Genomic DNA, 27,625 nt, shown 5'->3' with positions numbered 1-27,625 from the left:
TATTTGCCAGGTAGACTTGCTTGGACAACTAATTTGACTAAAACTGATAATTTTAGACACCTTAAAAATCACTTTTCATGGGAACAGTATAAGATTTGTTAGACTGCCTCTTGTCTGCTTATGTTTTCATTGACAATGACTTTCAATTTTCATTTGCCATATGGTTTGGGTGTTATATAGGTAAACACAAAGGCAGATAAATGTTATACATTTGCCAAGTGGCCAGATGATTCTTTCCCATTTGGAACAGGAAGTCTAAGGAAGCTTGACTGTCTGGTATGTTGCAGGTTTGTTCAACAGAAACAAGAGGAGAGAGGGATTCAGTCCTTTTTTATAGATTCTTTTAGAAAAAAACTATCTTCAGTTCTTAGAATTCAGAAATGAAAATAGTGAGAGAAAATGGATACGGTGATGAACTGGGGAATTTAAATTTGGAGAAATATCCAGAATGTGTAAAAGAGTTACTGCTTTATTAATTAAAATTGGGTTGCGTAGGGCTGTGGTTCCCCTAACCAGCAGCATCAGCACCAGAATTCTGGGGATGGGGCCCAGCATCTGTTTCAACAAGCCCTGCAAGTGATTCTGACGCCTCCAACTAAAGTTTGAGAAACATTGGCTTGGGGCAATTATGTAAATTTAAGTCAAGGACCTTGAAGCCATTTCTTTTTTTAAAGCACTTCAGAGCCAGTCTCTTATGTGGATGGTTTAAGGTAATGTATAATTTGTGATACAAATGAGTGTGTTTAAAAAGTATTGTGTTTGATTTCATGTAACTAGTTACAATTTTGTGGCTCATAATATAGTTAGTTTCCCGCCTGGATAACAATGCAGTCTTTCAAGCTAAAGTTGCTAACAATATAAAACCTCTTAAAAGTTCAAATGACTGCTAACAGGCAATCAGTTGCGTTTTTATTTTAAATATTTTTTATTGTGGCAAAATATACATAACACCATTTGCCATCTTCACCGTTTTTGAGCGTACAGTTCAGTGGCATTGGTTTCATTCACAGTGTCGTGCAACCTCTGTTAGGTTTTTTAAAGTCAGGAAAAGGTTTTCACCATGATTATCTTTAATGAGATGTTCTCAGAACGTGCATCCACGGCCTCCGTTTCTAAATCTGGATGCCTGATGCAGCTGGTCCGCAATAAGGCGTGCGTTTTGTGGAGCTGGAGGCCGCCTTGGTGGTCAGCTCGGCGCAGGGACCCCAGGGCTGGGTCGGGCTCGGCGCCCCCGGCGGGCTGGCGCGGTGCAGGGACGCGCAGGGCCAGCGAGGGGAGCTGCAGGGTTACTTTTCCCAGGGAAAGCGGCCGGTCGTCCCCACGAGCAGCCGCCTGCCTTTTGTTTGTTTTCCTGCCGGAGGCTGGAGAGCGGCCGGGTCCCTGCTGCTCCACCATGCGCCGCGCGGCCCGTGCCACTCGCCGGACCTCCCGGGCGTCCCTGCACGGCCCCCTCGGGCTGTCCTAGCAGGGATCGCCCCCATCCCCGGTGCCCGAGCGCACAGCTGCGCCCCACTCGCCGAGGAGCTGCGCTCGCCGCAGGGGCGGGCCCCCGCCTGTGTTCGCGGCGCCAGTAAGTGGGGTCAGGGATTTAGGGGCTTCCGCCGGGCGACCTGTCACTCGGGGCGATGGGCTGCAGCGGCAGAGGGACCCCTGTCCGGTGGCCCCGCGAGGGATCGGAGGGGGAGGGAGAGGCTAATGGGCTGTAGTTTCTCTTCGCGGTCATGTGGGTCTCTCCCTCTTGGCGTGAAAACTCCCGTCTCCTCGGAGTCTGGAAGACTTTGAGGGCTGTTTACCTTTCGTGTTAAAGAGGGAAAGATACCTGGCCTGATTTGAAGCCCCTGTCTTGGGATGCGGAGGACTTGCTCTTGGAATTTTCCTGACTAGGCCTTTGGCTGTCCCGCAAGGGGTCTGAGCAAGAATCCTCACACGCTTCTGTGCAACCATTTTTCACTGGGTTTCTTTCTGCTCTGATTTCTTTCTTACTAAGCTGAGTAGATGTTATGAGAGAGATGTTGAAGGATTTTCCAGAACAACCGTTTCTTTTGTAATGTACCTTTTCAAGTTTAACTTGGACACTATCATCTAGGGCTTTTACTTTTACTTTTACATATGAGAGTAGTTGAATGCCTCATTCTGCAGAAAAGAGTATGCATTTCCACTTACAACTGAATACAGATCTGCTGTTGCTAACGCTGGACCGTGCTGAGAGAATACCACCCTGAATTGTGCACGCAGGGCTAGGTTTCTCTGAGGTATTGGCACTTGGGTTTTTTATTTGGGACTGGAGCACTCTTTGTAGTTATAGAAGTTTGATAGCTACAGTTTTCATTTCTCACATTTTCCAGTGAGTGGGCTTTCAGGATTTGCCCCCAAAGTGAATTGCACTATTGCTGAATATAAAATTAAAATGAGCTTTAAATATTTGTAGTTAACATATAAATTATTAAGAAGAATTTGTGTCTCAACCATATGCTGGCTGTGCTTGGAGTTAATATATTCATAAATATGCACATCTGAAATAGTTTCTGAACAAAAGCACTGCGATTTGGTAAAGAATCTTCAAGGCCTTCCTATCTATTTGAGGACAAGTAACTGTAAAACACTAGGAAGTGGGCGTAGAAATGAGAGCAGAGCTGGGAGTCTTTATTTAAAATGATTTCCTGAACCACTGCCCCCTCCCTAAGGTCCAGCGCTCTACAGTGACCCTGCCCACTTTATATTCCCCCCGTCCACTTGGCCTTGCCACTTCCCCAAAGTCAAAACTGGTGGCTGGGCAGGAGTGGGCAGCCACGTTTCTGAAGGAGATTGGTTTAGTTTTAGATGATGGAGGCGTGTGGGAGGGTTGATGGAGCCCTTGTGAGTAGGCAGCATTCTGTCCTCCTTGTCCAGGGAAATGGTTTAGTTCAAAGAAATGGTTTTTCTCAATGAAGAGTCTTACCTCCAAACTATATGTGGATAAGCTTCCAGGATAAAGAAGAGGCCTTTGGGGGGTTTATTTGTTGAGTATTCTACATCTTCCAAGCTCTTTTTATACTTTGGTTTATTCTCATTGCTTTTTGAGGTTCCTAGTAAAGGTGGAAATCATGTCAATCTTGAACCTTTGGAATTATCCTTAACCATCTGTTCTTTCATCCTTTATATCAATGAGTCATCCAGACCTTTGAGATGTGATGTGTATAGATCCCTCCCTCCACATCCTAGTCCGGAAACTCGCTCTTCCTCTCCTGCAGACTGGAGCAGCCTCTGAGCTGGCCTCCCAAGCCTGGCTCTTAGTAAGTCCTCAGTAAATGTTTGATGAATGAATGAATGAATGAATGAATGAGACGCCTCCTTTCTGGTCTCTTCAGTATGTTTTGCCGTCTAATCTTTTTAAACTATCACTTCCTCATGTTTCTCCTTGCTTTGTAACCTTCACTTCCTTGCCATTCTCTACTATCTCAAGTCTGAAATAATTTGCCGGATTTTTCAAGGCCTTTCGTAATCAGGCCTCACCCCTCCTATCTAAATCCTATTTTCAGTTCAGCATACATCTTTTTGCTCTGTGCGGTTTGGTCTTCTTGCTGTCCTGCTAAGGGGGCCAGGCTCGTGCCCACTGCAGTGTCACTGCTCAGATTGCTCTCCTTAGAAACTCCTTCCCTTCTCTCCACTGTCCTGTACAGATCTTACCCATCCTCCGAAGAACAGCCTAGGTCCTACTTCTTTCATAATGTCTTCTCTAACTACTCATTTCTCTCCTCTTTCTTTACAGTCTAAAGTACTTGCTTGCGGGGCCTTCATTATCTTGGCTGTATCGATCTGTAATTGGTTTAGGTTATTTTAGGCCTCTTCAGGGCAGGAGCCATATTTTATGGGTGGTAATGTGGTGTCGTGGGCTTTGGAGTCAGGCAGAATTGGAGTCAGGGCTGACTCCACTTATTACTCACGTGGTCTTGTGGAATCTCCCTGGCATTGGTCCTGTCACATGTGAAATAGGGGCAGTGCCTCCCCCAGCTTGTTGTGTTGTGAAGATGGTCTACAGTGCCTACACAGTGCCTGGCATACGCCTGACAAAGGTCTGCTCATCCCTGGACAATGACTCACAGAGGCTTGAACATGTAGCAAATATTTAGTAGAGGTTTGTTGATTGACTTGTGGTCTACTACAAGTACTCCATGGCTCAGCCTGGAGGCCCAGAGGACAGGGCAACCAGGTGGTGAATCCTCCATGAGTGTTATCCTGCCCTTACTTAAAATGGCCTGGGCTTTGGTTATTCCTGGCTATAGCTCTGCTTCTGGGATCTGTTGCAGTTTTTCCATCTGAACCTTGCCAGGAACAGTACTGCCTTTTAATTTTTTTTTTTTCCCCACTGCTTCTCTTGTGGCAAGCTCCTCCATTACATTTTGCAGGATCTTGTTGAGCTGGAGCTGTACCTAACCCTTCTATTTTTCTTCTTGTGGGGTATGTGTGAATGTGTGTATTTATGGCAGGACTACTTGCCTCACAGTTTCTTGGCAGAATTCCGCGTACAGTGACCTTTCTGTATGTGATGATCTGTCAGCCTGTGAAGAGTGTCTCACTTAACTGTTGGATCTCTCATCAGCAGTCTTTGATGACCACGGCATTCTGAGAAGGGCCTATGACTAGAGTGTCAGAAATCGCCCGTCTGTGGACCTCAGTGTTTGCGGGTGATGTGGTTGACGGGGAGAATGTGCAAACAGAGGTGTGTGCCAGATGACTTACACACAGTGTCGTGTGGGGGTTATAGTGTAACCATGTCTGAGGCTGTGCTTGTGCTCACCTTTGAAACACAGTTTTAACTTCCTTCTCAGTACAGTCATGCGTCGCTTAACGACGAGGATGCGTTGTTAGGTGGTTTTGTCGTTGTGCCAGCATCATAGAGTGACTTACACAAAGCTAGAGGGCGAAGCCTACATAAGGTATGTGGGACCGCTGTTGTATATGCAGCCCGTCATTGACCGAAACATTGTTATGCGGAGCATGACTGTACACGTGTTCTAGAAAATTACCTCCTAAAAGAATTTGGTGAAGCAAATCATTTTCTGGGCAAACTGCATTAAAATGTTAAGAAAGTGTTGTAGCAGGAAGAAATCAGATGCCTTGACTTGCAGCCGAAGAAGGAGTAAAAGAAGCAGGACAGATTCGTCTCAAGATGGTCATGAAGGTTGATGTGGGCATTCACGCTCAGTCTCTGCTCCTGTGAGGTGCTGTCGGATGTTAGGAGAGTATTACTAGAAAAATACTCAGTCCAAAGTGGAAAGCTCCCACTCCTGGTTTCCTTCTAAGGAAACGCAAGCAACCTTGCACATTAAGTGCCTGACTTGCTATGCTTTGCAAGTTGAAACCTTCATAGAAAGAGTGTCTTGTGGTTGGACTCACCTGTGCAGCGGGAAGCAAGTCCTTTGGGCGTTGACTTGTGAAGTTGTTTCAGAGTTTGCAGAAAGCACATCTTCAGCGATCTGCCACTTTTTTTATTACGTGTCGTTCAGGATTAGCAATACTTTCATATATACTTCTTGCAAAAGAGGAAATGGGGAACATTTGATACATCTTTAATAGACTATTAAAACATTTCTTGTATTCACACGTTAAAAAATATGCTGATCCCTGGGGCCGGCCCGGTGGCGCAAGCGGTTAAGTGTGCACGCTCCACTGCGGCGTCTCGGGGTTCGCCGGTTCGGATCCTGGGCGCGCACCAACGCACTGCTTGTCGGGCCATGCTGTGGCGGCGTCCCATATAAAGTGGAGGAAGATGGGCACGGATGTTAGCCCAGGGCCAGTCTTCCTCAGCAAAAAAGAGGAGGATTCTCAGATGTTAGCACAGGACTGATCTCCTCACAAATAAATAAATAAATAAATATGCTGATCTGGAGCTAACAAGGATTCTGTTCCAGTTAGTTGGGTTTCTGGATCTCGTCTGTAAAGTGAGGGTGTTGGATAATCATTAAGGTCCCTTACAGGAAAAAAAAAATCTAGTTCTATAGTCTGGATTCAACATTATGCAACGTTATGCTATGCCCACGTTGAACTTGGGTCCTATTGAACTTAGCATTCGATCTATACGAATTAGCATTAGGTTATATATTATCTTACTTTAAATTTTTCCTATATTTTAACTTGGTCATCCTAACTCAATTTTTTAAAATGGAAGGGCCACAATGGTACCTCACGTTTCATTTGGTGCTTTTTCCACTGGGCTGGTGGCTCTTACTGGCCACTTGGTAAATGTACAGTGATGCCCAAGAGCTTGTGAGAGCCACATATTCTTGAGGAAAGATCGATGTGAGTCATTTTTCACATTTCTATAGGTGTAGTATGACCTGTGATAAAGGACTGATGACGTGTGACTGCCCTTGTGGTGACTATAAAAGATAATGGCCCAGAACCAGAAAGATAAACTATTATGGTGTAATTTCCAACTACATATTTGACAATGTCATGAAAGTTACTATCTGCATGAGCTGTAGTTCCCAGAAGACAACAGTGAATGGTTTTGTCCTCTTGGACACTGCCTTTGCTTTGAAAGAAAATCTATTAAAGATTGATTTAATTCAGACAAAACTGAATGAGAAAAAAAGTAAGAAAGGTATTCCTACATGTTATCTTTGCTGTTAAAAAAAACTTGTTTTCCTAAATTAGTGTCAAAATTTTAGAAGGATCATAATTTCTGTGTCCCAGCCTCCATCTAGTTGGCCAATTTTGTGAAGAAGGGGGGTGTGAGGGGATGGGATGGCAGTGGGAGTGGGGTTGGGGTACAGGAAAATCACCCATAGTCAAAATTACCCTTGACAAAGCCATAAGCTGCTCATTCATTAATTTATTCACCCAACAAATCTTTGTTATGAGCACCTGTTTGTGCCAACTGTATGCAGGTACTCTTCTTGGTGCTGGGAATCCAGTTGTGAATATAACAAAGTTTCTGCCCTCAGAGACCGTATATTCTAGAGATAAACGTACTTTGTGTATGTAACCCTGTAACCTAGGGGTAAATGGGGGTTATGTGGAGAGGGCTGAAATGCATCTTCTGACTTGCAGGGTTTCTTCTGTCTCAGGGGTCGACAGACTGTGCTCTGCAGGCCTATCCTGCCTGCTGCCAGTTTTGGTAAACAGACCGTACTGGAACACAGCCATGCCAGTGTTGTCTGTGACTGCTTTTGTGCTCCAACAGCACAAAGAGTTCAGTAGTTGTCACAGAGACTTATAGCCCTCAAAGCCTAAAATATTTACTGACCCTTCACAGAAGAAGTTTGCTGACCCTGCTCTATTTTATCTTTATGTTAAGCCTTTACTTCTGATAGGTTTATTGATCTGGTGCTGGTTGTACGTGGCCGTGAATCGTCATACGTTGGGTGAGATGAGCTCCTGAGTTAGATGTGCTGTGATATTTGCATAGCGCTTGAATGTGTATGTGCTCATTCACACCCCCATCTTCCCCTCACCCTACCTTGTGCACCTTTGAACCCGGGCTGGCGGTCAGGCAAGCAGCTGGACCCTCAACAGCCCTCAGTAGGCTGGGGACTCTCACCCCAGCGCATCCACAGTTTCACACAAGTCAGGGTAAGTTATTCTTCCTCTCGCTGTTTAACATTTTGCTCTCTCTTCAGTTCTTCACAGCCCACGAAAGCCACACAGAATGATGGGTCCAAGTTTAGAAATAATCTGCAAGAGATAGAAGACGTTTTCCAGGTTCGGGGCATGAGCCCCCTTTGGTATTGCAGCAGAAGCGATGGAAAGTTGTGGACCCTTCTCATGGGATTAAGGACTCGGGTGCATGGGGAGTTCTTTTCTCAGAAGCTGGTGTTGGAGGAGGAGAGAGAGGTAAAGACAGGGAACAGTTTCCGGGGAATAGAAGAGGGCACATGGAGAACTGATTTTCTTCTCCCATCACTCTAGTTGATGCCATAGCCGAGAGCATCTTGACTGCACGCCTTCGTCAATGTAAAGGCAAAGCAAGTTCCACACAGAGAAGGTTCTTTTGGCCCTGTAGCTGCTGCCCTAGTGCAGAAAAAGGCACTCCTCCAAGAGGGATAATAATTAAAGGACATTTTTGCTAAAATGCATATGGGTAGAAGAATTAAGCCCCAGAGAGAAAAATATAAACAAAGGTACTATTTTTAGTACTCTTTAAAAGAAATTAACAGTATTAACTTACTCATGTGAAGGTCTGACAGGTTTGAACCTGGAATACGATGTGTAATCACATGCCAGCTGGGCTAAAGTGGAAGTCGGAAGTGTAGGGAGATGGGCCGATGAATGACTGCACATAATCCGGTTTTCCCATGAGGACAGATGAAAGTCACGGAATCTTCTCAGTGGAAAATGATTAAGGCTAAGGGAGACGAGCTCCTCGTCCAGGTCTGAATGGTGCAAGTGGGGCTGATAAACCATGACTCCCAGAGAAGCCCACAGTTGCACATTTTTCTGTCTCCTATCCTAAAAAATGATTAAATGTGGCATTTATTCAATGGCTATCAAGGTTCCAAAATAAGAGTGGACTACTATTGTCCCTGTACTTGTTGTCTGTTTTCCAGGCTGTGAATGAGCAGGGAGCCCATGTGAGCCACTGAGTGTGAGCAGATGTTCTTTGCTTCCACTGAGGGTCAAAGCTGGGGGGAGGGAATTGGGGCAGATCGTAGGAAGATTTTGCCCAATGTCACCCAGCCAGAAAAACTGTAACATTTATTTCAAAGATTGGCTGGAACTCTTTGAAAGCGAGATAAAGCTGTATTTCTCTATTAGTTGGGTACAGCCATACCCAAAGGCCGAAGGCCTGATCTGACAACATTGAGGGGACCCTGCTGTGATTCCCTGAGACTCAGTAATTCCGGCTCTGCGGTGGGAGGGCCGAGGCAGCCTGCCTGCGTTAGCCTTTCTATGGTATTTACTATTCTTCCATTTGAGAACTTCAGAATGTTTCTGGTCAAGTCCAATGATTTGATTATCATTACTTTGCACATGAAGAAATAGAAGTACCAAGAGTTTTGAGATACTTACCAAGGGTGGTACAGAAAATAAATAGCATAGACTAAAGTTCAAATTTTGACCGTTCAGACAATCTTCCAGTACCTGCCATGTGCAAGTGGAGTGTGAGGTGTGAGAACACAGAGATGAAGGAAGCGTGGTGAGTGTCCTGGCTGATGCAGAGGGAGGCCTACATGTCTCTGACCACCGGGAAGGGCTGGCAGTGAGGTGGGGACAGGGCTCTGTGGCGTCTCGGGGAGAGAGCCGTTAGCTGTGTGTGTCTGTGTGGTTGGGGCGGGAGGCTCTGAAGAGGTGATGTTTGAGCTCGACTGGGAAGGAAGAGAAGGGGTAGATTCTGAACTTTGGTGCCTGGCTGAGGCGGGGGGTGCTTGTCCCTCTCCGAAAGAGAGATGACGTATAGCATACAGGGTTCCTCTGGGGCACTGTCTTCTCTTTGCTAGCTTTGTGCATGTGATGGGAAAAGTGGAAACACAGATCCATTATTTTTCTTAGACAAATGCGAGGTTGATTCCTGACACACAGAGTCACAGAATCACAGAGCAGTAGAGCAGGAATCTGCCTCACTTCATCAAGTCCAACGCCCTAATTTCACAAAAAGTAAACCTGAGGACCCGGAGACACTCTGAGTTGACACTGGGACCATTCCCTCTTCATCTGCATTCCCTTTGCCTCCACTGTAGGCGTTGGTGCTGGCGAGGTCCCTGCTGGGTTCGCTGATGTTGGATTGCAGAATGAGGCCAACTAGAGCATGGCCACATCGCTGGTTTCCATTTTTGGACTTTGAGCTACAAAGTGCTGCTTCCAATTCCTCTCGTTCTCAGATCCTCAAAAGAGTTCGTGATCTTTGGATCTTTTGCAGCCTCTCCCTTAACTTGGGTGCAGTTGGCCTGGCTTCCTGTCTCAATTCCACCACTTATTAGTTGTATAACCTTGGACGAGTAACTTCTGTCTCAGTTACTTATCTATAAAATGAGATTGATGATGAGAACAGTACTGTAGACAAGTTGCCTTGCCTTAGTTTCTTTATCTGTAAAATAGGGATAATAATAATAGTACCTACCTGGTACAGTTGTGACGATTAAATGGATTAATATATGCAAACCACTTATAACAGTACTGTACACATAGTAAGTACTAAAATTATTATTATTACCTTTTGGGCTTATTTGAAATATTAGGAAGCAAAATATGATTAGTTACAGTGAGTGATTTATCCAAGTTAATTCTTGGAGTCAGAGCAGGATTTAGAAATACTGCCCATTAGCATGTTAGCTAATTCCCAAGTTAATGGATAGGTGGCTACATTCCATTCACTTCTTAGGCAGTGTTGACTGCCTGTACCAGGAGCTGTGAATTCAGATGCAGTCAGGGCAGAGGAGGGAATGTAAAAGACTCAAGGAAGCTGGGTATGTGCTTATTAAACAGGAAGGAATTGCTCTTCTCTTTTAAAAAAAGAAGAATTTTTCTTCTAACATGAGGTTTTTTTTCAGGCTGTCTTTTACTTTGTCACTTTTGATAGAGGCATAGGAACAGAGAAATGTTTGTCTTCGGGTAAAACAAGTGGCCATGAAGATGCAAAAATAAATGGCAACTAAAAAAAAAATTGGCACCTGACAAAGAGACCTTTTTGGGAACAACAGTGAGGATGGGGACTGTGATGAGCTGAAGAGCCCATGCTCGGTCCAAAGGGCTGGTGACGACTCTTCTCATTTTTTATTACCAGGGAGGGCTAAGGATCCCAAGTTGTTAGCTCTTCAGTTTTTCCAGGGAAGCCCCAAATCTCGATTTTTATATAAAAGTTCCTATTTTTATATAATTTTTTTTTTGAGGAAGATTGGCCCTGTGCTAACATCTGTTGGCAATCTTACTTTTTTTACTTTTTTCTCCCCAAAGCCCCAGTACATAGTGGTGTAGCATAGTTGTAGAGTTGTAGCTCTTCTATATGGGACACCACCTCACCATGGCTTGATGAGCGGTGAGTAGGTCTGCGCCCAGGATCTAAACTGGCAAACCCCGGGCCGCCGAAATGGAACACGTGAACTTAACCACTATGTCACCGGGCCGGCCCCTGAAGGTTCCTATTTTTAAATATAGACTCAAAGCATACCTCTGAATTCAGTCTTCAGGCTGCCAGTTTGCAACCTCTGGCCCACCCAGTGTGGAATCTCCATATGCTAATGTCATATACTCAGAGATTTCAGCCAGAATTGTGACGTCTTCTCCACTGTGCAAAATTGAAGAGAAATATTCTCTATATTTCAAAAACGAATACCCTTGTTCATTGGGTAAGTAAGCATTGACTTCTGATTTCATTCCTAAAACATTCAACTTTGGATGAATGGAAACCACTGCTGTCATAATTAAGATGATTATATGAAAGTCTTTGGGAAGTTTCATTGGACAGGGGTGGGCTAAATAATATCCCCCAAAGATATTAGGTCCTGGTCCCTGGAACCTGTGAGTGTTGTGTGATATGGCAAAATAGACTTTGCAGATGTGATTAAATTAAGGAATATGAGATGGGGAGATAAACCTGGATTATCCGGGTGGGCCGTAAATGCAAACACATAAAAGAGAAGCAGAGGGAGATTTGACACACATGGAAGAGAAGACAATGTGACTACAGAGGCAGAGGTTGGAGTGATGTGGCTACAAGCCAGCAGCCACCAGAAGCTGGAAGAGACAAGGAGAGGATTCCTCCTAAAGCCTCTGGAGGAAGTGCCTACACCTTGGTCTCAGCCCAGTGATACTGGTTCTGGCCTCTGGTCTCCAGAAACATGAGAGAATAAATTTCTGTTGTTTTAAGCCACCACATTTGTGTTAATTTGTTACAGCAGCCATGGGAAACTAATACAGTTGGTAAAGAAAATTTTTACGTTTTAAAAAAATTATTTTTTGTCGGTGATACATGGAACAGCATATGAGTTAATGACATGTCTTTAACGAGAGAAATTAGCCATTATTTAGAGATTAGTGGCCCAAAGCCTTCCTTGAGATTGCTGGCCAGTGATCCACAAAGTGACTTCTCCTTACTTGTGCACTGTGGATCTCTTGTTGTCTCCACCCCTCTCCAGGAACTTACCCCAGCCACCGTGTCTCCCCGTCATTGTGTGTGTTCCACCTCCCCAGCTAGAGGGGAGGTTCCTAGAGGCCAGATCCACCACCCGCACCTCTTTGGATCTTATGTCTCAGTACTGAGCATAGTGCCTTGTGCGTGAGTTTTCACTTGAGTGATACTTTGTTGATATTTTAACTTCTTGAGCATATTTCATATCTTCCTGTATATCTGAAATAAATATTTTTATACTTCTATAAAAATATATATCTCACTTATTTCTATATTGTACATCCTAAATGTGGGGAAACCTCACAACTGTAGAAAGACAATAGTTGGCTTTATTACCAAACTATAAAGAACTCAGTAATAGAAACTGTCTTCTACTTATGGAGTGAGGTCTCAGTGGAATGACTTATAGGCAAAATGTTGTGGAAAGAAGCAGACACGAGGTACTTGAGAGGAACCACAATGACATGATGGTGATTTGTTTTTATACTGAGTTGAGACTTGAATTAGCAATTAAAGACATGTGATAGCTTAGTGACTGTTGTTTTAAATGAGCATTCTAAAACACTGAGTTAATCAAGTATATTGAAGTACCCAACTTTTTACAAAGGAGTAGCTATTTCACATATGCATTTTACACCTTCAATATTTGGTTGCTTCTTTAATCTTTACAGAACTGACCTGAGGATGTAGATGTCTCTGGTTAAGTATCAAGGAAGAATGTACAATAAAAATAGCATTAGTGTGCTGAAACGTTTTTCCTGCTGAGACTCAGACTGAGAGTTCTGTAATTTTCTTGGTTGCCTTTAATTTAAGCTCTGTTGCTACATGTGGTAAGTTTCACATGTGGTAAGTTTCACACATGGTACGTTTTGTGAATTTGTGGAAAACTTCCAAATCAAGAGACCAAAAAAGAGAGGCATGAATATCCCAATTTCTCACCTTCTCCATGGAAGCCATGCTGGGCGAGGGTGCTCTGTTGAACATGCAGTGTGGGTGTGAGAACGGTCTTGTCTGTGGGGGCATAATCAGACCATTTGCAGAATGGGTTTAGTGCCAGCTGTAGATAGTAGTTGTCTGGGAAGCCATCCACCTAGCATGTGGGAACCTTCAAGGCCCAAGATAAGTGGGGTTTGGATAAACCCTGGGGAGTAGAGGGAAGCCCCAGTCCTAGCTGGCTAGTTGTCCTGGCAGCGTCTGGACACTCATCTGTGTTGCACCACAGTAGATTTGTAGTCAGATGTTCTTCCAAAATGGAAGCAGATAATGGTGGATGGAAAATGAACCTTAGGCTAATAGAATTACTTCTTCTAATTTGTCTCCAGCTATACACCTCTTTCAGTCTCCAAAACCATTCTAATTACAAAAGAACTGTCTGTCTGTCTGACTATCTATCTATCTATCTATCTATCTCACCTCCTATAGAGAATTTTGTATCTAGTCTCTTCAGTCAGTGTAGCCTTAGTCCACTGTATCAGGAATGCTTTCAGTTGTACTTGATAGAATATCTAACAGTGCCTTCAGCAGCAGAAACCTTTAATTAGGTCATATAACAAGAAATCTAAGGCAGTTATTTTCAGGGATCATACAGCAATCCAGTGAGATCATCAAGGACTCAGCCCCTTTCTTTTCGTCCATCTTCAGCGCATAGGGTTCTTATACATTTCGTAGTCCTCAGAAGGCTGTCTCAGCCCTAAATAGTGCAGCTTTATACAGCTATGTTCAAGGCAGAAACATGGGGCAACCTTTTTGTCAACTGCCTTCATCGGGGAGTAGAGTCCTTCTCAGAAGGCTTTCTCCTCCCTCGCCAGCCCACTTTTCTTTCCATCTCGTAAGTTGGAGCGGAGCCATAGTCCCACTCCTAAACAATTTTTAGTAGGAAGTGGAATTGCTTTGCTTGGCTTGGACCGATCATAGTTCATGCCCTGGGGCGGGCTGTAGTGGGTGGCTGCCGTCCCTGCTTATATTGAATCCTGAATAAAATGAGAGTTCTGTTAAGTGGAGCAAGAAGAGGGGCATAGCTATTGGTAGATCAAGAATGGCATCTGTCGTATCTCCCTTCCCTTTTCTAGTGCATTGCCCATCACCCTGTTGTTTTCCCAGAGCAACAAGAAGTTTTTGTTCTTCCCTTTCAGATTGTGACATGAGTCATCATATTCAGGCCACCACAAAAATGATGAACAGCTGAACAATACTGATCTCAAATGAACTGAACCACTTCCTGCTGGGATATGCTCAGAATTGACTGTGTTGAACGATACTCTCGTCTAATGCTAAATTGAATAATACCACTTCATTTTTTCACTATAGGAAATCATTCACTAGAGTAGGGAGTAGAAAGCTCAGACGGTGGTCATGGTTCTGTTCTCTGGATCCCTGCATAGAGTAACTAATCCTTCTCTCTGATACTCCTGTGTATACTGGAAACAATTACCATGGCTTCTTAAGTGTCCTTTGCTTCATCTAGTCTGTGTTTTTTCAACTACTCTTCTTGTGCTTTCATTTAGGCCCATCATTATGTTCTTTAATATCTCTCTTGAAGTTTGTCGTCCAAAGTTGAACAGTAATTCAGGCGTGTATTGAAACTATCACTATTGAAACTATCACACTCCAGTGGGCACTGTTCACATAGTGTTCTGTGTGACTGGGGTACCCAGAGTTGTGCAATGTATCAGCCTTGTCTGAATGCTATGCTCCTAATAAGAACTCCAATAATGCACTATCTTTGGGAAAAAAATACGACAACATTAGAAATACTTGTAGCTGCCTACTGAGCATCTCCAATGAGAGGTTTTATACATACCTCAAATTCAGCACCTTAGAAATCAGAACCCATTGTCTCTGCACACTGTCCAAATAATACATACCCACACATTCCCTGTTCCAAACCTGTGTCTCCTCCTATCTAAAACTCATCCAGTCCAGTGCCTTTGTTCAGGCCTTCGACATATTTCACCTGGACTATTGCAATACCCTCCTAACTAGTCTCTCTGCCTCTAGGCTGTCTATTCTAACCTCTGTTTGGTCTCCAGCGGGACCTTCCTCCTGTCATTTACCTGCTTAAAAACCTTGGAGAGCTCCCCTCTGCATGATAAAGACCAAACTCCTGCACGACAAATATACCCCTTCACAATTGGCCCACCCTACATTTCTAGCCATTTCCTGCCTGCTCTCCATGGGTTTTATGCCCTACCCCTGTACTTCACAACCCTGGTTGTACATTAGAGTCACTTGGAGAGCTTTCAAAACTACTGAAACTCATTCCCCACCCCTGACCTGACTCTTAGAGGTGAAGCCTGGGATTCAGTATTTGTTAAAAGTTCCCTAGGTGATTCTTTTTTTTTTTTGCCTGAGGAAGATTCGCCCTGAGCTAACATCTGTGCCAATCTTCCTCTATTTTGTATGTGGGTCACGACCACAGCATGGCCATCAACAAGCGGTGTAGGTCCACGCCTAGGAACCAAACCTGGGCCACCGAAGCAGAGCACACCGAACTTAACCACTAGGCCGTGGGGCCAGCCCCCCCAAGTGATTCTAATGTTCAGGTACTGAGTACAGGGAACCACTAGGCTTTTGCCCTCTTGTGAACGTACCAAGCTCTTGTACCCACCAACCTTTTGCATACAGTTTCCTCCATCTCTAATTCCTTTCTCTCCCTTTTCTGTACAATAAAACTTTGCTCATTCTTCAGTACCTCAATACTACCTCTTCTCTGAAGGGTTGTCAGATCTCTGCCTTCTCCCACGAGTCCCACAAGCGAGTTACTCTCTACTACGTTCTTACAGCACCTTCTGCATTTTTCACATACCTGTCAATTGTGAGTTATTTAAAGGAAGGACCCTTACTTTATCCATAATGTGCCCCAAAAGCCTTGCATAATGCTTAGCATCTCAGTAGAGGTTGACTAAAATTATACACTGTCAAGCTGACATCAGTGCCTGAAGAGACACTAGTCCGGTCCATTGTACAATCATTATGTAATTACCTGAAATAACAAGATTGAAAAGTAACTACCATGCATGGTGAGAGTCACATCTTGCCAGAGTAATTGAATTTTGTTCTACGATAATATGGCAAACTATAACAAGGAGAAATTGTTAGGGTGACTCTATGTTGAATGAGTGAGCCACTCTATCTTGATTTCAATGAAGTTCTGAATACTTTCACAAATAGCTTTCTCAATGGTAATCTAGCAAAGCATTGTCCCAGTTATACAATTTAAGTAGATGAGGAAGTAGTAGGATATTATCAAAGAAAGGCTTCTGTGATTAATAATAAATAGATATGGATCAGTAGTATAATGCCATTGCAAAAAAAAAAGTGGGGGAGAGCCCCCATGCTACTGGAATGTAGATCGTTATTAAGTTTTGGCCTTCACAGTTCATCAAGGAGATGGAGAACTGTGTGAGGATTCGGAGATGAATGCCAAAGATAATGAAAGGAGTAGAAAACAGGTCCTATGAGGAAAGCTTCTGTAATTAAAGCAAGAGAAGGCTGAGAGACACACGTGTGACTACTAATTTCATGTGCATACGCATTTTTGTGAGTTAGTTTATATCCAAAAAAACTAAGCATGAAGAAATTAGCTTAAATTGGAACAGGTGAGTTTTGGTTGGACATTAAGAAAAATATTCTAACTCACTGGATTACAAAATGCAAATCTGATCATGTTATTCTCTAGTTTAAAACCTTAATTGACTTCCCATTGTCTCTAGGTCAAAGCTTTTTTTTTTTTTTTTTTTTTAAATAAAGCATGTAATTTATTAGTTAGCTGATTTTGACAAATCAAAATCCAGTGATTTTTAGGAAGATGACATACAACAATGGTTTGGGAATTTTAATCTGCTGGAAAATATTATGAGTGATGTAGCAAACATATATGTCCTATCAAAAATAGGTGGAGATAAATATGAAAAAGAGAGGAAAACTAACGCAGAGTCAAAAATTGCTTATGTTGTGGTCCAAATGTTCTTTCTATGTTGAGGCACAGCTAGAGTCCAAAACAGTCAGGGTGTAGTAATCATAAAGTGGGGGAGCCATGATGTATGATAGTGTTCTGTCTTATGAACAAGTTATTATTAGGTTTTATTAATCACATCTACATTTGTATGTTTTAAGCTGAAATAAAATGTTTAAGATATGTATGTATCTTTTTAAAGATTGCCTTCCTTTACCATTTTCAGGAGAATTTTTAAAACTATTAATCTAAAATAATTTCAAACATACAGGAAAGTTGCAAGAATAATACAAAGAATACCCATATACCTTTTCCCAGATTTACCTGTTGTTAACATTTTACCCTATTTGTGTGCACGCTCTCTCTCTCTCAACACACACACACACACGTGCACATGCGCTTTTTGTTCTACCCACTTGAGAATAAATTGCACACGTCATGGCCCTTTACTTATAAATCCTTCAGAGTGTATTTTCTAAGTATAAGACTATGCTATGCTCTTACAGAACCACAGGACAGGCATCAACTTCAGCAAATTTAATACAGGTACAATACTTGAATCTCATCTACCGTCCATATTCCAATTGTTTCCATTGACCCATGATGTCGTTTATAGCGTTTTCTTCTTTAGTACAGGATCCAGTCAAAGCCTGTGTTTTTCAAAATGGCATCTGAGGCCCTTGGCAAACAAAACTCTCAGGTTATCTCTTTCTATTTCCAAGCTCCCCACTTTCCCCTTTACCCCGGGTTCAAGCCCCTGTGCCTCTTTTTCTGCTCCTTGGAGTGCGAGAACTCCTTACCTTGCAAAACACCTCCTTTTCTTTTTCGTTCAAGACTCAGTCTTTTCTGAAGACTTTTCTTACTGCCCTCCTAAGCCCAGATGGAATTGACCCAGCTGGAAACCAGGGGGCTTTCTCCTTAACCCCTCCCAACATCCTGTCTCTTAAGTGTACTTGAAATATCTTAGTGCACATTCATGAGTACATAGCTGGGTCCCCTTCCCACCCACCGTCCTCATCCGATGCCATGAGAAGCTAAGATCTTTGAAAAAAGGGGCCATATTTTATTGGTCTTTATATTGCCAGATGTTAACATAGGGTCTGTCACACAGGAGGTGCTTTATAAATATTTATTAATCAGCAATGAGAGACATCCCTGCAAAGAGCTGCTGAAGGAAGTTGTAGGGAGTCTGATCCTGTGGAGCCTCAAAAGGAAGGAAACTGCCCCGCTAACCAGGGGCCTTAAAATGGCTCTAGGGGGGAGGGGAATGAGTTTGTGTTTGTATGTCAGGGGTGAGGGGAGCTTGATCTCCAAAAGCTCTTCTAGTTACATGATAGAGTATGGTGAGATCAGCCGTAACCTTGCATTTAAGGTTTCTCAAGGTCACGCACAGCTTCACAAGAACATAGACTGGATTTAACTTTTAATTTTGAACTAACTTTAGACCTCCAGAAAAGTTGCAAAGATAGTACAGAAAGTTCCTAGAAATCTTTTACCCAGCTTCCCCTAATATTAACATCTTATAACCGTAGAACAATGATCAAAACCAGGAAGTTAGCGTTGGCACAGCGCTGTTAACTCAACCTCAGACCTTCCTCACATTTCACCAGCTCTTCCAGTAATGGCTGTTTTCTGTTCCAGGTTCCTGTTCAGGATCTCACATTGCACTGAGTTGTCATGTCTCCTTAATTGCCTCCAATCTGTGACCGTTTTCAGTCTGTCCTTGCCTTTTATGATCTTGACCCTTCTGAAGAATATTGGTCAGTTGTTTGTAGGATGTCCCCCATTTTGGGTTTGTCTGAAGTTTTCTCATGAATAGATTGAGGTTCTGCATTTTTGATAAGAACACCACGGAAGTGACGATGTGCCCTTCTCAGAGCATCACGTTCAGGTTCATGATGTCATATGTCTTATCAATGGTGATGTTGAACTCGATCATGGGTTAGGAGGCTTCTGCTGGATTTTTCCCTGTAGAGTTACCATCTTTCCCTTTGAAGTTAATAAATACCTTAGAGATACTTTGAAATTATGCAAATATCTGTTTCTCCTCAAACTTTCATCCACTAGTTTTTGCATCCATCAGTGAATCTTGTCTGCAACAAATCTTACTGTGATGTTTGCTTAATAGTGGATTTCTTATTTCCCTCTTTCCTTCTGCATTTATTGATTGGAATTCTTCTGGAAGGAGAAGCTGCATAGACTGGATTTAGATGCAGAATGTCACATATTTTTAATCATCATTTTCTGATCTTTTGATTCTTCAGATAATTAGTTTGGCAGCTGTATTTTTAAAATATGCCTTTATTCTTACTTAAGCATTTACATTTTATTAATGTTTGCATAAAGGCATTGCAATCACTGAAGTTATTACTACATTTTCTTTATTATAGGCAGACTGAATGACTCCCTCAATTTCAAAAATGAGAAGTCAATGACTTTATTAAAAAAGAAACACAACCAAATGACTTTAAAATGGGCACACCCTATACGCAGGCCTTAAAAAATCACTAGTTCTTTGTTTAGCTTCTCTGTGCCTAGTAGTAGAAGTAATACTGTTGATGCCTAGCCACAGATAGTTCATGGAGCACATGTAAGTAAGTTCTCTATAAAGAGAACTTTAATTTTAGCATTTCTTGGCTTTTGTATGTTTGCATTGTTAATCGGAGCTGAATTACACAGAACACAGTATATTTAGCACAGATTTTTGCAGGTCGGCAATTTTCATCGACCAGGGTTATCATGCAGGGTTTGCCCATGATGGTTAGTCAGCAGAAAAACATTAAATTGCTTCTGATTCATTTCTGAATCAGTGAAAAATTCACTTTCCAAGAATATTATCTCTGGTTTTGTAAAATGTTGGAAAAGAGCATTATTTAGATGAGAGGTTGACAAACTTTTTCTGTAAAGGGCCAGATAATAAATACTCTAGCCTTTGTAGGCCACAGTCTTTGTCACAACTACCCAACTCTGCTGTTTTAGTGTGAAAGCAACCATACACAATATGCAAGTGAGTGGGCGTGGCTGTGTTCCAATAAAACTTTATTTACAAGAACAAGTGGCAGGCTGGGGGTTATAGTTTGCTGATCCCTGATTTAGACTATAAAAATACACCAACTTAAAATGTACATTAGCATTTATCCTCATCTCTCATATTTCTTTACAGGAAGAAGACTGATCTTTGAAAATATGTATTTGGGAGATAGTCACGTTCTATTGAATACCTTGTGCTGGTGCTGCCATCGAAAAATCTGGTTACACTCCGGGGAGGCCTGCTGCCACTGCAGGACTGAACCGCCTCGGCCCTGAGATGAGTGTCCGGCCTGAGCGGGCACACCATGAATAGATACACAACAATCAAGCAACTCGGGGATGGAACCTACGGTTCCGTCCTGCTGGGAAGAAGCATTGAGTCTGGGGAACTGATTGCTATTAAAAAGTAAGTTTTATCCATCACTTTCATGAATTCATCCTCAACTACACGTCGTCAACATATTTTTAACTCTACCCTCTCCATTCCTCGTCTTTGGAAAAGTTCTGAAGGGGAGTGGGTGGGAGGCTTGGAGAAGAATCTTCGACGTTGATTTCTGTGAGTTAGGTGATCATTGACTCTGGAACGCTCATATTAGAGGTCTTAAACACATTCCCACTTAAGATTTACTATTTTGCATACATATTAGTGCTTTTTCAAAGTGTTTTCGTATATTGTGAGGCAGTAACAAGCAAGTTAAGAAACATTATTTTCTAGGAAAGGAAACTGAAACTCTGAGAAATTAAGTGACTTGATTTGGATCATTTACACGTGTGGTGGTCTGGTGACTACTGAGCTTGTTCCCCCGACACCACTTGCCCTTTGCCATCTGGGTCCAGACCCATTGTATTAGTTATCTTTTGCTGCATAACCTTTACCCCCAGAATTAGTGGTTTATAACAACAGACATTATCATCTCACAGTTTCTGTCGGTTAGGAGTCTGGGTGTGGATTAGCTGAGTTCTCCGCTATAAAGTCTGTCATAAGGCTGCAATCAAGGTGTTGGCCAGTGCTGGGGTCTCATCTGAAGACTGGACTCAGAAAGGATCCACTTCCAAGCTCACTCACATGATCATGGGCAGCATTCAGTACCTTGTGTTGGACTGAGGACCTCAGTTCCCTGCTGGCTGTTGGCTGGAGGCCGCCCTCAGTCCCTTGCTCTGTGGGCCTTTCCAAAGAGCAGCTCACAATATGGCAGCCTGCTTCCTCAAGACATGGGAGCCAAGAAGGCAATGAGATAATCTTCTACCAAGACAGAAGTCACATCTTTTTTGCTTTTGTAAACTAATCACAGAAGTGACATCCTCTCAAATTGCTGCATTCTATTGGTTAGAAGCAAGTCATTGAAAGAGGGGGATTATACCAGGTTGTGAATACCAGGAGATGGGGGGTGGTCTTTGGGGGCCATTTTAGAGTCTGCCTGCCACACTCATCTATATCCAGTTGCCTTCTCAGCATCTCCACTTGGATGCCGTGCAGACACTTCGAACTCATCATATCCAAAACTAAACTTATGTCCAACATATTCTCCCTCTCCTGTTTCTCCTTCAGTATTCCCTATCTTGATAAATGATGCTACTGTCCCTTTAAAACCTGGGAGTCCTCCTGACTTCCTTTCGTATGCCCCAGCATTGGTCATCTACCTGTAGATTCCAATGACTAAATAGTTATCTGATCCACCTACTTCTCTATGTTCCCACCGCTAACCTCTCGTGCAACCCTTCCTCATTTACTACCTCTACCACTGGAATAATTTCTTCTGTAGGGTTCCTGGCTTCCATTCTAACGCCTATCCAGTCCAGTCTGAAGGGATTATTATAAACACACAAATCTGATTGTCTAAAACGATTTTTGCTAAACACTGTGTCCCTGCTGCCCCATCTCATCCCACTGTCTCACCTGACTTCAGTGTGCTGTGGTGTATAGTTCTGGCCCACCGCCAGCATCCCACGTCAAGTATACTCAGGAGACTCCCAACCAACACGCCTTCTACACGATCCTTAGAAGGCCCAGCAGGATGGAGTCACAGTTGCCCACCTTGGTATCAGCTAAGTAATGTGCTCTTTACTGGGTTCCCTACCTCCTTTCCCATTTTCCCTGTTCTTGCCCTGGCTTCCTGGAATCACCTGCCAAATAAACTACTGCACCCAAGTCCTTGCCTCAGGCTCTGCTTTCAGGGGAACCCAAACCCAGACAGCTTTCAGTGTCTTCCTTTCAGTTGTAGGATCAAGCTGCCAATTTTTAATGTGACCCACCAATTGCTGCGTCATCTGGCCCTTGCCTGTTTTCTTCAGCCGGATCTCCTATCCTTCTTTGTTCTGCTTTTTGAACTCAGCAAATACCTTCCTGCCCTGAGCCTTCACATGATATTCCCTACCCGATGCCTCCCACGGGCTAAATTCTACTCGTCCTTCAGGTCTTGTTTGAAATATCACTTCACTAGAAGAGTGTTCCCTGATCACCCCAGACTAGATTAGGTCACTTTGAGGTCCACTCGCATAATGCCCTGTACTTTCCTTCATAGCACTTAGTGCTGAAAAGGATTAACTGCCTGCCTTCCTGCTAGGATGTCAGTTTCATGAGGGATGTCTCTCATCATTGTATCTCCTGTGTCTACCAGAGCCTCTGCCACATGGGAGGGACTAAATAATATTTGGGGCATAAATAAAGGAATTGGTTACTGAAGCAGGAGACGGTGCGACATCGGAGAAGAGTGAGGTGGAGAGATGGAAGTTGATCTGTTATTAGCCAGCAGCGAGACCTGGGGGAAATCATGTAACTTCTCTGTTTCTTGGTTTCCTCACCTGTCCCATCTATTTCACCGGGGCTGCTGCACTGTGGTTGAAGTGCGATGAAAGATATAACCTTGAAACTTGGGTTTCTGGCTGGCTAACAGGGTTCTCTTTCTCGCCCCTTAGGTGCTAGACCAGAGGTTGGCAAACTTTTTCCGTAAAGGGCAGATGGTAAAGATTTTAGGCTTTGCAGACCGTATAGTCTCTCTCACAACTCAGTCCTGCTGTCATAGTGTGAAAGCAGCCGTAGACCATCTATAAATGAATGAGTGTGGTTAGATTCCAATAAAAATTTATTTATAGAAACTGAAATTTGAATTTCTTATAATTTTCACATATCACAAAATATTATTTTTCCTTTTATTTTTCCCAATGATTTAAAAATATGAAAGCCATTCTTAGCTTATGATCTGTACAGAAACAGATGGTAGGGTGGAGTTGGCCCATGAGCCATAGTCTGCCAACTCGCATACCAGACATTCTAGAACTGTGCTGTCCAAGATGGTAGTGAGTAACCATATGTGGCATTTAAATTTAAATTTAATTAAAAATTCAGTTTCCATGTTGCACCAGCCACATTTCAAGTGCTCAGTAGCCACACATGTCTCATGGCTACGATAATGGACAGCACAGAACATTTCCACCGATACAGAAAGTTTTATGGGCAACTCTAGTCTAGATAAAATAAGCCCAAGGGATTTCCCTCGAGGGCAGGTTAGTGACAGAGCAAGACAGCAGTCCAGGCCTTCTGCACTGCACTGCACTGCACCACCTATGCTGGGAAATTTTATGATGTAGGATTGATGGCACTGCCCAGTTTTAAAATGTCGTTTTGGATAGTCTGATATTTGGTAGAAATCAAAACCAACTTTAAATACTGTTCATTAGGTTCAGAATGAAAACATTTTTTTAAAAATAAAGTTTAGCCTCTTACTGGGAATAACCATACTATTTGTTTCTTTCTTCTCTTTTAGAATGAAAAGAAAGTTTTATTCCTGGGAGGAATGCATGAACCTTCGGGAGGTTAAGGTATTTATAAATACACTAGGGAACAGTTTGTGTATGGTTGATAAAATAGCTTTATACCTGTGGTATAGTCACTCTGTTTGAATGGTTTCACTGATGCTGACAAAGGGGGCAGATGATAACATTACGCAGCTAATAGCTGAAAGAAGATTCCTGTGCCATTATATTAGTGAATATACTTTATTTTTAACCTTCGTATAGTGCTATTCACTAAACCATTGATTTATTCAGATTTCACTGGTTTCAAACTAATGTCCTTTTTCTTTCAAATTGTGATGAAATAAACATAAGAAAATTTACTGTTTTTAAGTGTACGGTTCAGTGGTATTAAGTACTTTCATAATGTTGTACAACCATCCCCACCATCCATCTCCAGAACTCTTTTCATCTTACAAAACTGAAACTCTGTACCCATCAAATAATAACTCTCCATTACCCCTCCCCCCAGCCCCTGGCCTCCCCCATTCTGTTTTCTGTCCCTGTGAATTTGGCTACTCTAGGTACCTCATGTAAGTGGACTCATCCTTTAGTCCACCTCATAAAGTGGACTTTATCCTTCTGTGACTGGCTTATTTCGCTTAGCTTAATGTCCTTAAGGTTCATCCATGTTGTAGCAGGTGTCAGAGTTTCCTTCCTTTTTAAGGCTGAATAGTATTCCGTTGTATGTATAGACCACATTTTGTTTATCCATTCATCCATCAGTGCACACATGGGTTGCTCCCACCTTTTGGCTATTGTGAACCTTCCCATTTCTTTAAACTCTCCCTTTCCGTGGCTTCTTCTCTGTGGTCTATAAATGTGCTCGCCGTTCCTTCTAGTCTAGGAAAGCCTCAGCCCTCTCTTCCCTTGAGCGTCCACCCCTTTCCTTTCTTTCCCTTCCCTTCCAAATGTCTCCCTTTGCCATCACTTCCCCACCTACTGTTGACTTTGCACTTGATTGAATCAGGCATTGGCCTCTGCAGCTGTACTGAAGCTGCTCTCCTAAAAGTCTCCAGTTGAGAGTCCAGCATCATTGTCTCTGGCACTTTCTTGCCTGCATTGTTGGGTGCTGTTGATCACTTCTTCCTGTCTTCTCCCAGGGCTGTGTGACTCTGCTTTTTCCCAGCTGTCCTACCTTTTTCTTCTCTTTCATCAATTGTTCTATGGTTCACCCCTTACATATTGATGATTTCTCATATTCTGTCCTTAGCAACTTTTCTCTTTGCTCTGACTTCTTCTCCTGAGTGATCTCATTCATCCCCCTTGCATCCAGCAGTCTCATCAAATCTTTTATCTTTCTTATGCATTAGACCAGGGGTCAACAAACAGCTCGCTGCCTGTTTTTGTTAAAAAAAAATGTTGTAACAGCCACATCCATGTGTTTGCATGTTGTCTATGGCTCATTTCATGCTACGAAGCACAGTTGAGTGGTTGCAGCAGGGACCGTGTGACCTAGAAACCCTAAAATATTTACTCTCTGTCCCTTTACAAAAAGTTTGCTGCCCCCTGTTTCAGGCCCATATATCCAACTGCTCAGTGGACATCAGTGTCTGAATTTTCTGGAATGTCTGCCTCCCCCACTGCTCATATTTTCTCCCCTTTCTGTTAATTATCATTTACCCATTCACCCAGAAACCACAGCTTGTTGCAGGTGGCCTATGTGACCCCACTTCCTACACATCTCACCCATCCTGTGTGCTGCTGCCAGATGGTAGAACGACCTCTGTACACTCAGCTGTTCACACACTGGCCACCATTTATTGAGAAGACTATGGGCCAGGCAGCACCTAAGATGCCTTACATGCATATCTTGTTTCATCCCCACAACTGCCTGATGAGGAAAGTGTTAGTATCTTGAGTTTGCTGGTGTGAACAGCTGAGGCCCAGAGACTCAGTAATTTGCTTGAGGTAAACACAACTCTAAGCCACAAAGCTTGGTTTGAAACCCATGTTTGTCAGAAGCTTCAGTGGGTATACACCTGGTGTCTAAACAGTGTCCTCCCTGCCCATTTCTCCAGTTAAAGTCTTCCAGATGAGCTTCCTTCAGCTTCCTGAGGGTGATTCTCCTCCCTCAGACAGGGTGCTACTCCCATGCTCACGCCTCCGGAGGGCTTCCCTCCTGACACACTCTCTCCCTCCCTTGAGTTGGTGTAGATGTTACTCTTCCTTCAAGTCACATTCCAGATGATACTCTCACTGACCACTCAGGGTTTGCCTCTTACTCCTTCTTGAAACATCCCTGATGTTCCTTGTCTCTATCGTTCCTTTAACACTTAATACGATCTTCCTTATTCTGTTACACGTGTTATGTATTCAGGACCTCTTTTCCCGACTGGGTTGTTTGCCTCTTAAGAGCAGGCACTGTGTCTCGTGCCCCAGGGTATCGGACATTGAGTTTTGTTTATAGTTAGGAACCTTCCTCCGTGGGGGTAGACAGTCCCCGTTTGGACTGCTGACCCGGGTTTGATTTGCTGCTTTTTCTTCACTGCTCTGATGCAACTGCCCTGCCTCTACCTCTCCGTGGAGACCTTTCCTGAGCAAAATAAGATGGCTTCTTTCTAGAAATGTGTCTCTGTAAAATGAGTCACGTGCAGTCCCTCACACAAAATTAATTCCTTTTCTATTAAACTAATATAGACTTTAACTTGCCCGTGAGCCTCACTTTGAAACAAGAGCTGTGAGCCGCCCTTAGACTTGGGCCAACAAGTCATGCTCAAAACACACTTCTGGCTCAGAGCGATGGTACCTTACTCCTTGCCTAGAATTCTCTTCTTAACAAGCTTTGAGACCTACTTCATTTTCCTCTCAATGAATTTGCCTGATTCATTCTGCTGCTCGTCCACTGGATGTCTCAGCCGTTGCTTATGATGCATTTTAAGTAAACATGCAGAAAAGATGGCTGCCGTCCGTGAGAGTCCGGTGAATACTTACAAGTTAGGCAATGTTTGTTTGTTACTCATGGAGAACCAAGAATCCAACCCAACTAAAAGAAGTTATTAGCCCAGTTGGTTCATTCTAGAAGGATCTGGCCAGTTGGCCAAAACAGCTGTGGATTTCCTGCCAGAGAAGCTTCTTAGCAGGAGCTTGTCTTTCAGGAAAGAGGCTCCAGAAGGGTCTTATTTTGTTCTCATTCACAGACCATATTTCTTCTTTCTTCCCAGCTGCCTGAAGTAACTCGATCGTATTACACAATCCCAAGCTCTGATCCCTTGGGTACCTTATTACTGAGTGTCCTTCCAGATTGGGGTATTCTTGTTAACATTTTCATCTTCAGACATTGTGTTTGTTGGTTTTATAAAAGGGATGTTCTTTTTAAGGAAATTCAAAGATAAAGAGGGCTTTACAACTTATTATTATTGGACTCACTTCTTTGTGAGGAAAAGGCTCTTTGAATTAAAGGACTCGTCCCACTGGCCAAAGTGACCCTTTGAGGCACCTTTGAAGGAGACAGTCTATCAAATTCTGATCATCTGGTGAGCAGACGAGCAGTTGAGTGTCTCTGGCTGTCGTACGTGAACAAGATTGCTGCTCACTAACACAAAAGTGTTTGTTCACCATCGACAGAACTAAGGATGCAAACAGAAAATAGTTTACAGGTGACTGTACTCAAATGTATGTTCTGGGAAGAGGGAAACTGCATTTGCACAAGGATGAGTAATCAGACGGTCATCCACCGTGTTCTGAGCTACCCTCTTGCTCCTCATCCCCTGCCTGACTTTTTTGCTTTTGCTGTTCGTGGAAGCAGAGGTATTTCTCCTATCTCCCTTCAGGGTCCTTCCAATCAGATTTCTCCTCCTTCT

The 27,625-nt window shown here is 43.1% G+C and overlaps 2 protein-coding genes across 4 annotated transcripts in view; both read left to right on the top strand.

The window, feature by feature from the left end:
* The first annotated feature begins 1,344 nt into the window (after window positions 1-1,344).
* On the top strand, window positions 1,345-20,306 carry LOC147915730 (uncharacterized). Its single transcript, XM_087438719.1, has 2 exons — window positions 1,345-1,570; window positions 20,164-20,306. Exon 2 carries the CDS (start codon window positions 20,187-20,189, stop codon window positions 20,304-20,306), a length of 120 nt encoding a protein of 39 aa, XP_087294845.1. The 5' UTR covers window positions 1,345-1,570; window positions 20,164-20,186.
* The window catches only part of CILK1 (ciliogenesis associated kinase 1), a 33,400-nt gene continuing 26,075 nt past the window's right edge, over window positions 20,301-27,625 (top strand). For all 3 annotated transcript variants that reach the window (XM_087438717.1, XM_004424016.3, XM_087438718.1), the window contains exons 1-2: window positions 20,301-20,436; window positions 23,795-23,849. In XM_087438717.1, coding sequence (XP_087294843.1) covers window positions 20,336-20,436; window positions 23,795-23,849 — 156 coding nt within the window. In that variant the 5' untranslated portion in view covers window positions 20,301-20,335. The remainder of the gene's footprint in view (window positions 20,437-23,794; window positions 23,850-27,625) is intronic.

Source organism: Ceratotherium simum, chromosome 13 (assembly GCF_057802395.1).
Source record: "Ceratotherium simum simum isolate JZ-2026a chromosome 13, ASM5780239v1, whole genome shotgun sequence".
In the NCBI taxonomy this organism is placed as follows: Eukaryota; Metazoa; Chordata; class Mammalia; order Perissodactyla; family Rhinocerotidae; genus Ceratotherium; species Ceratotherium simum.
This window is presented reverse-complemented; position numbering and strand designations above follow the sequence as displayed.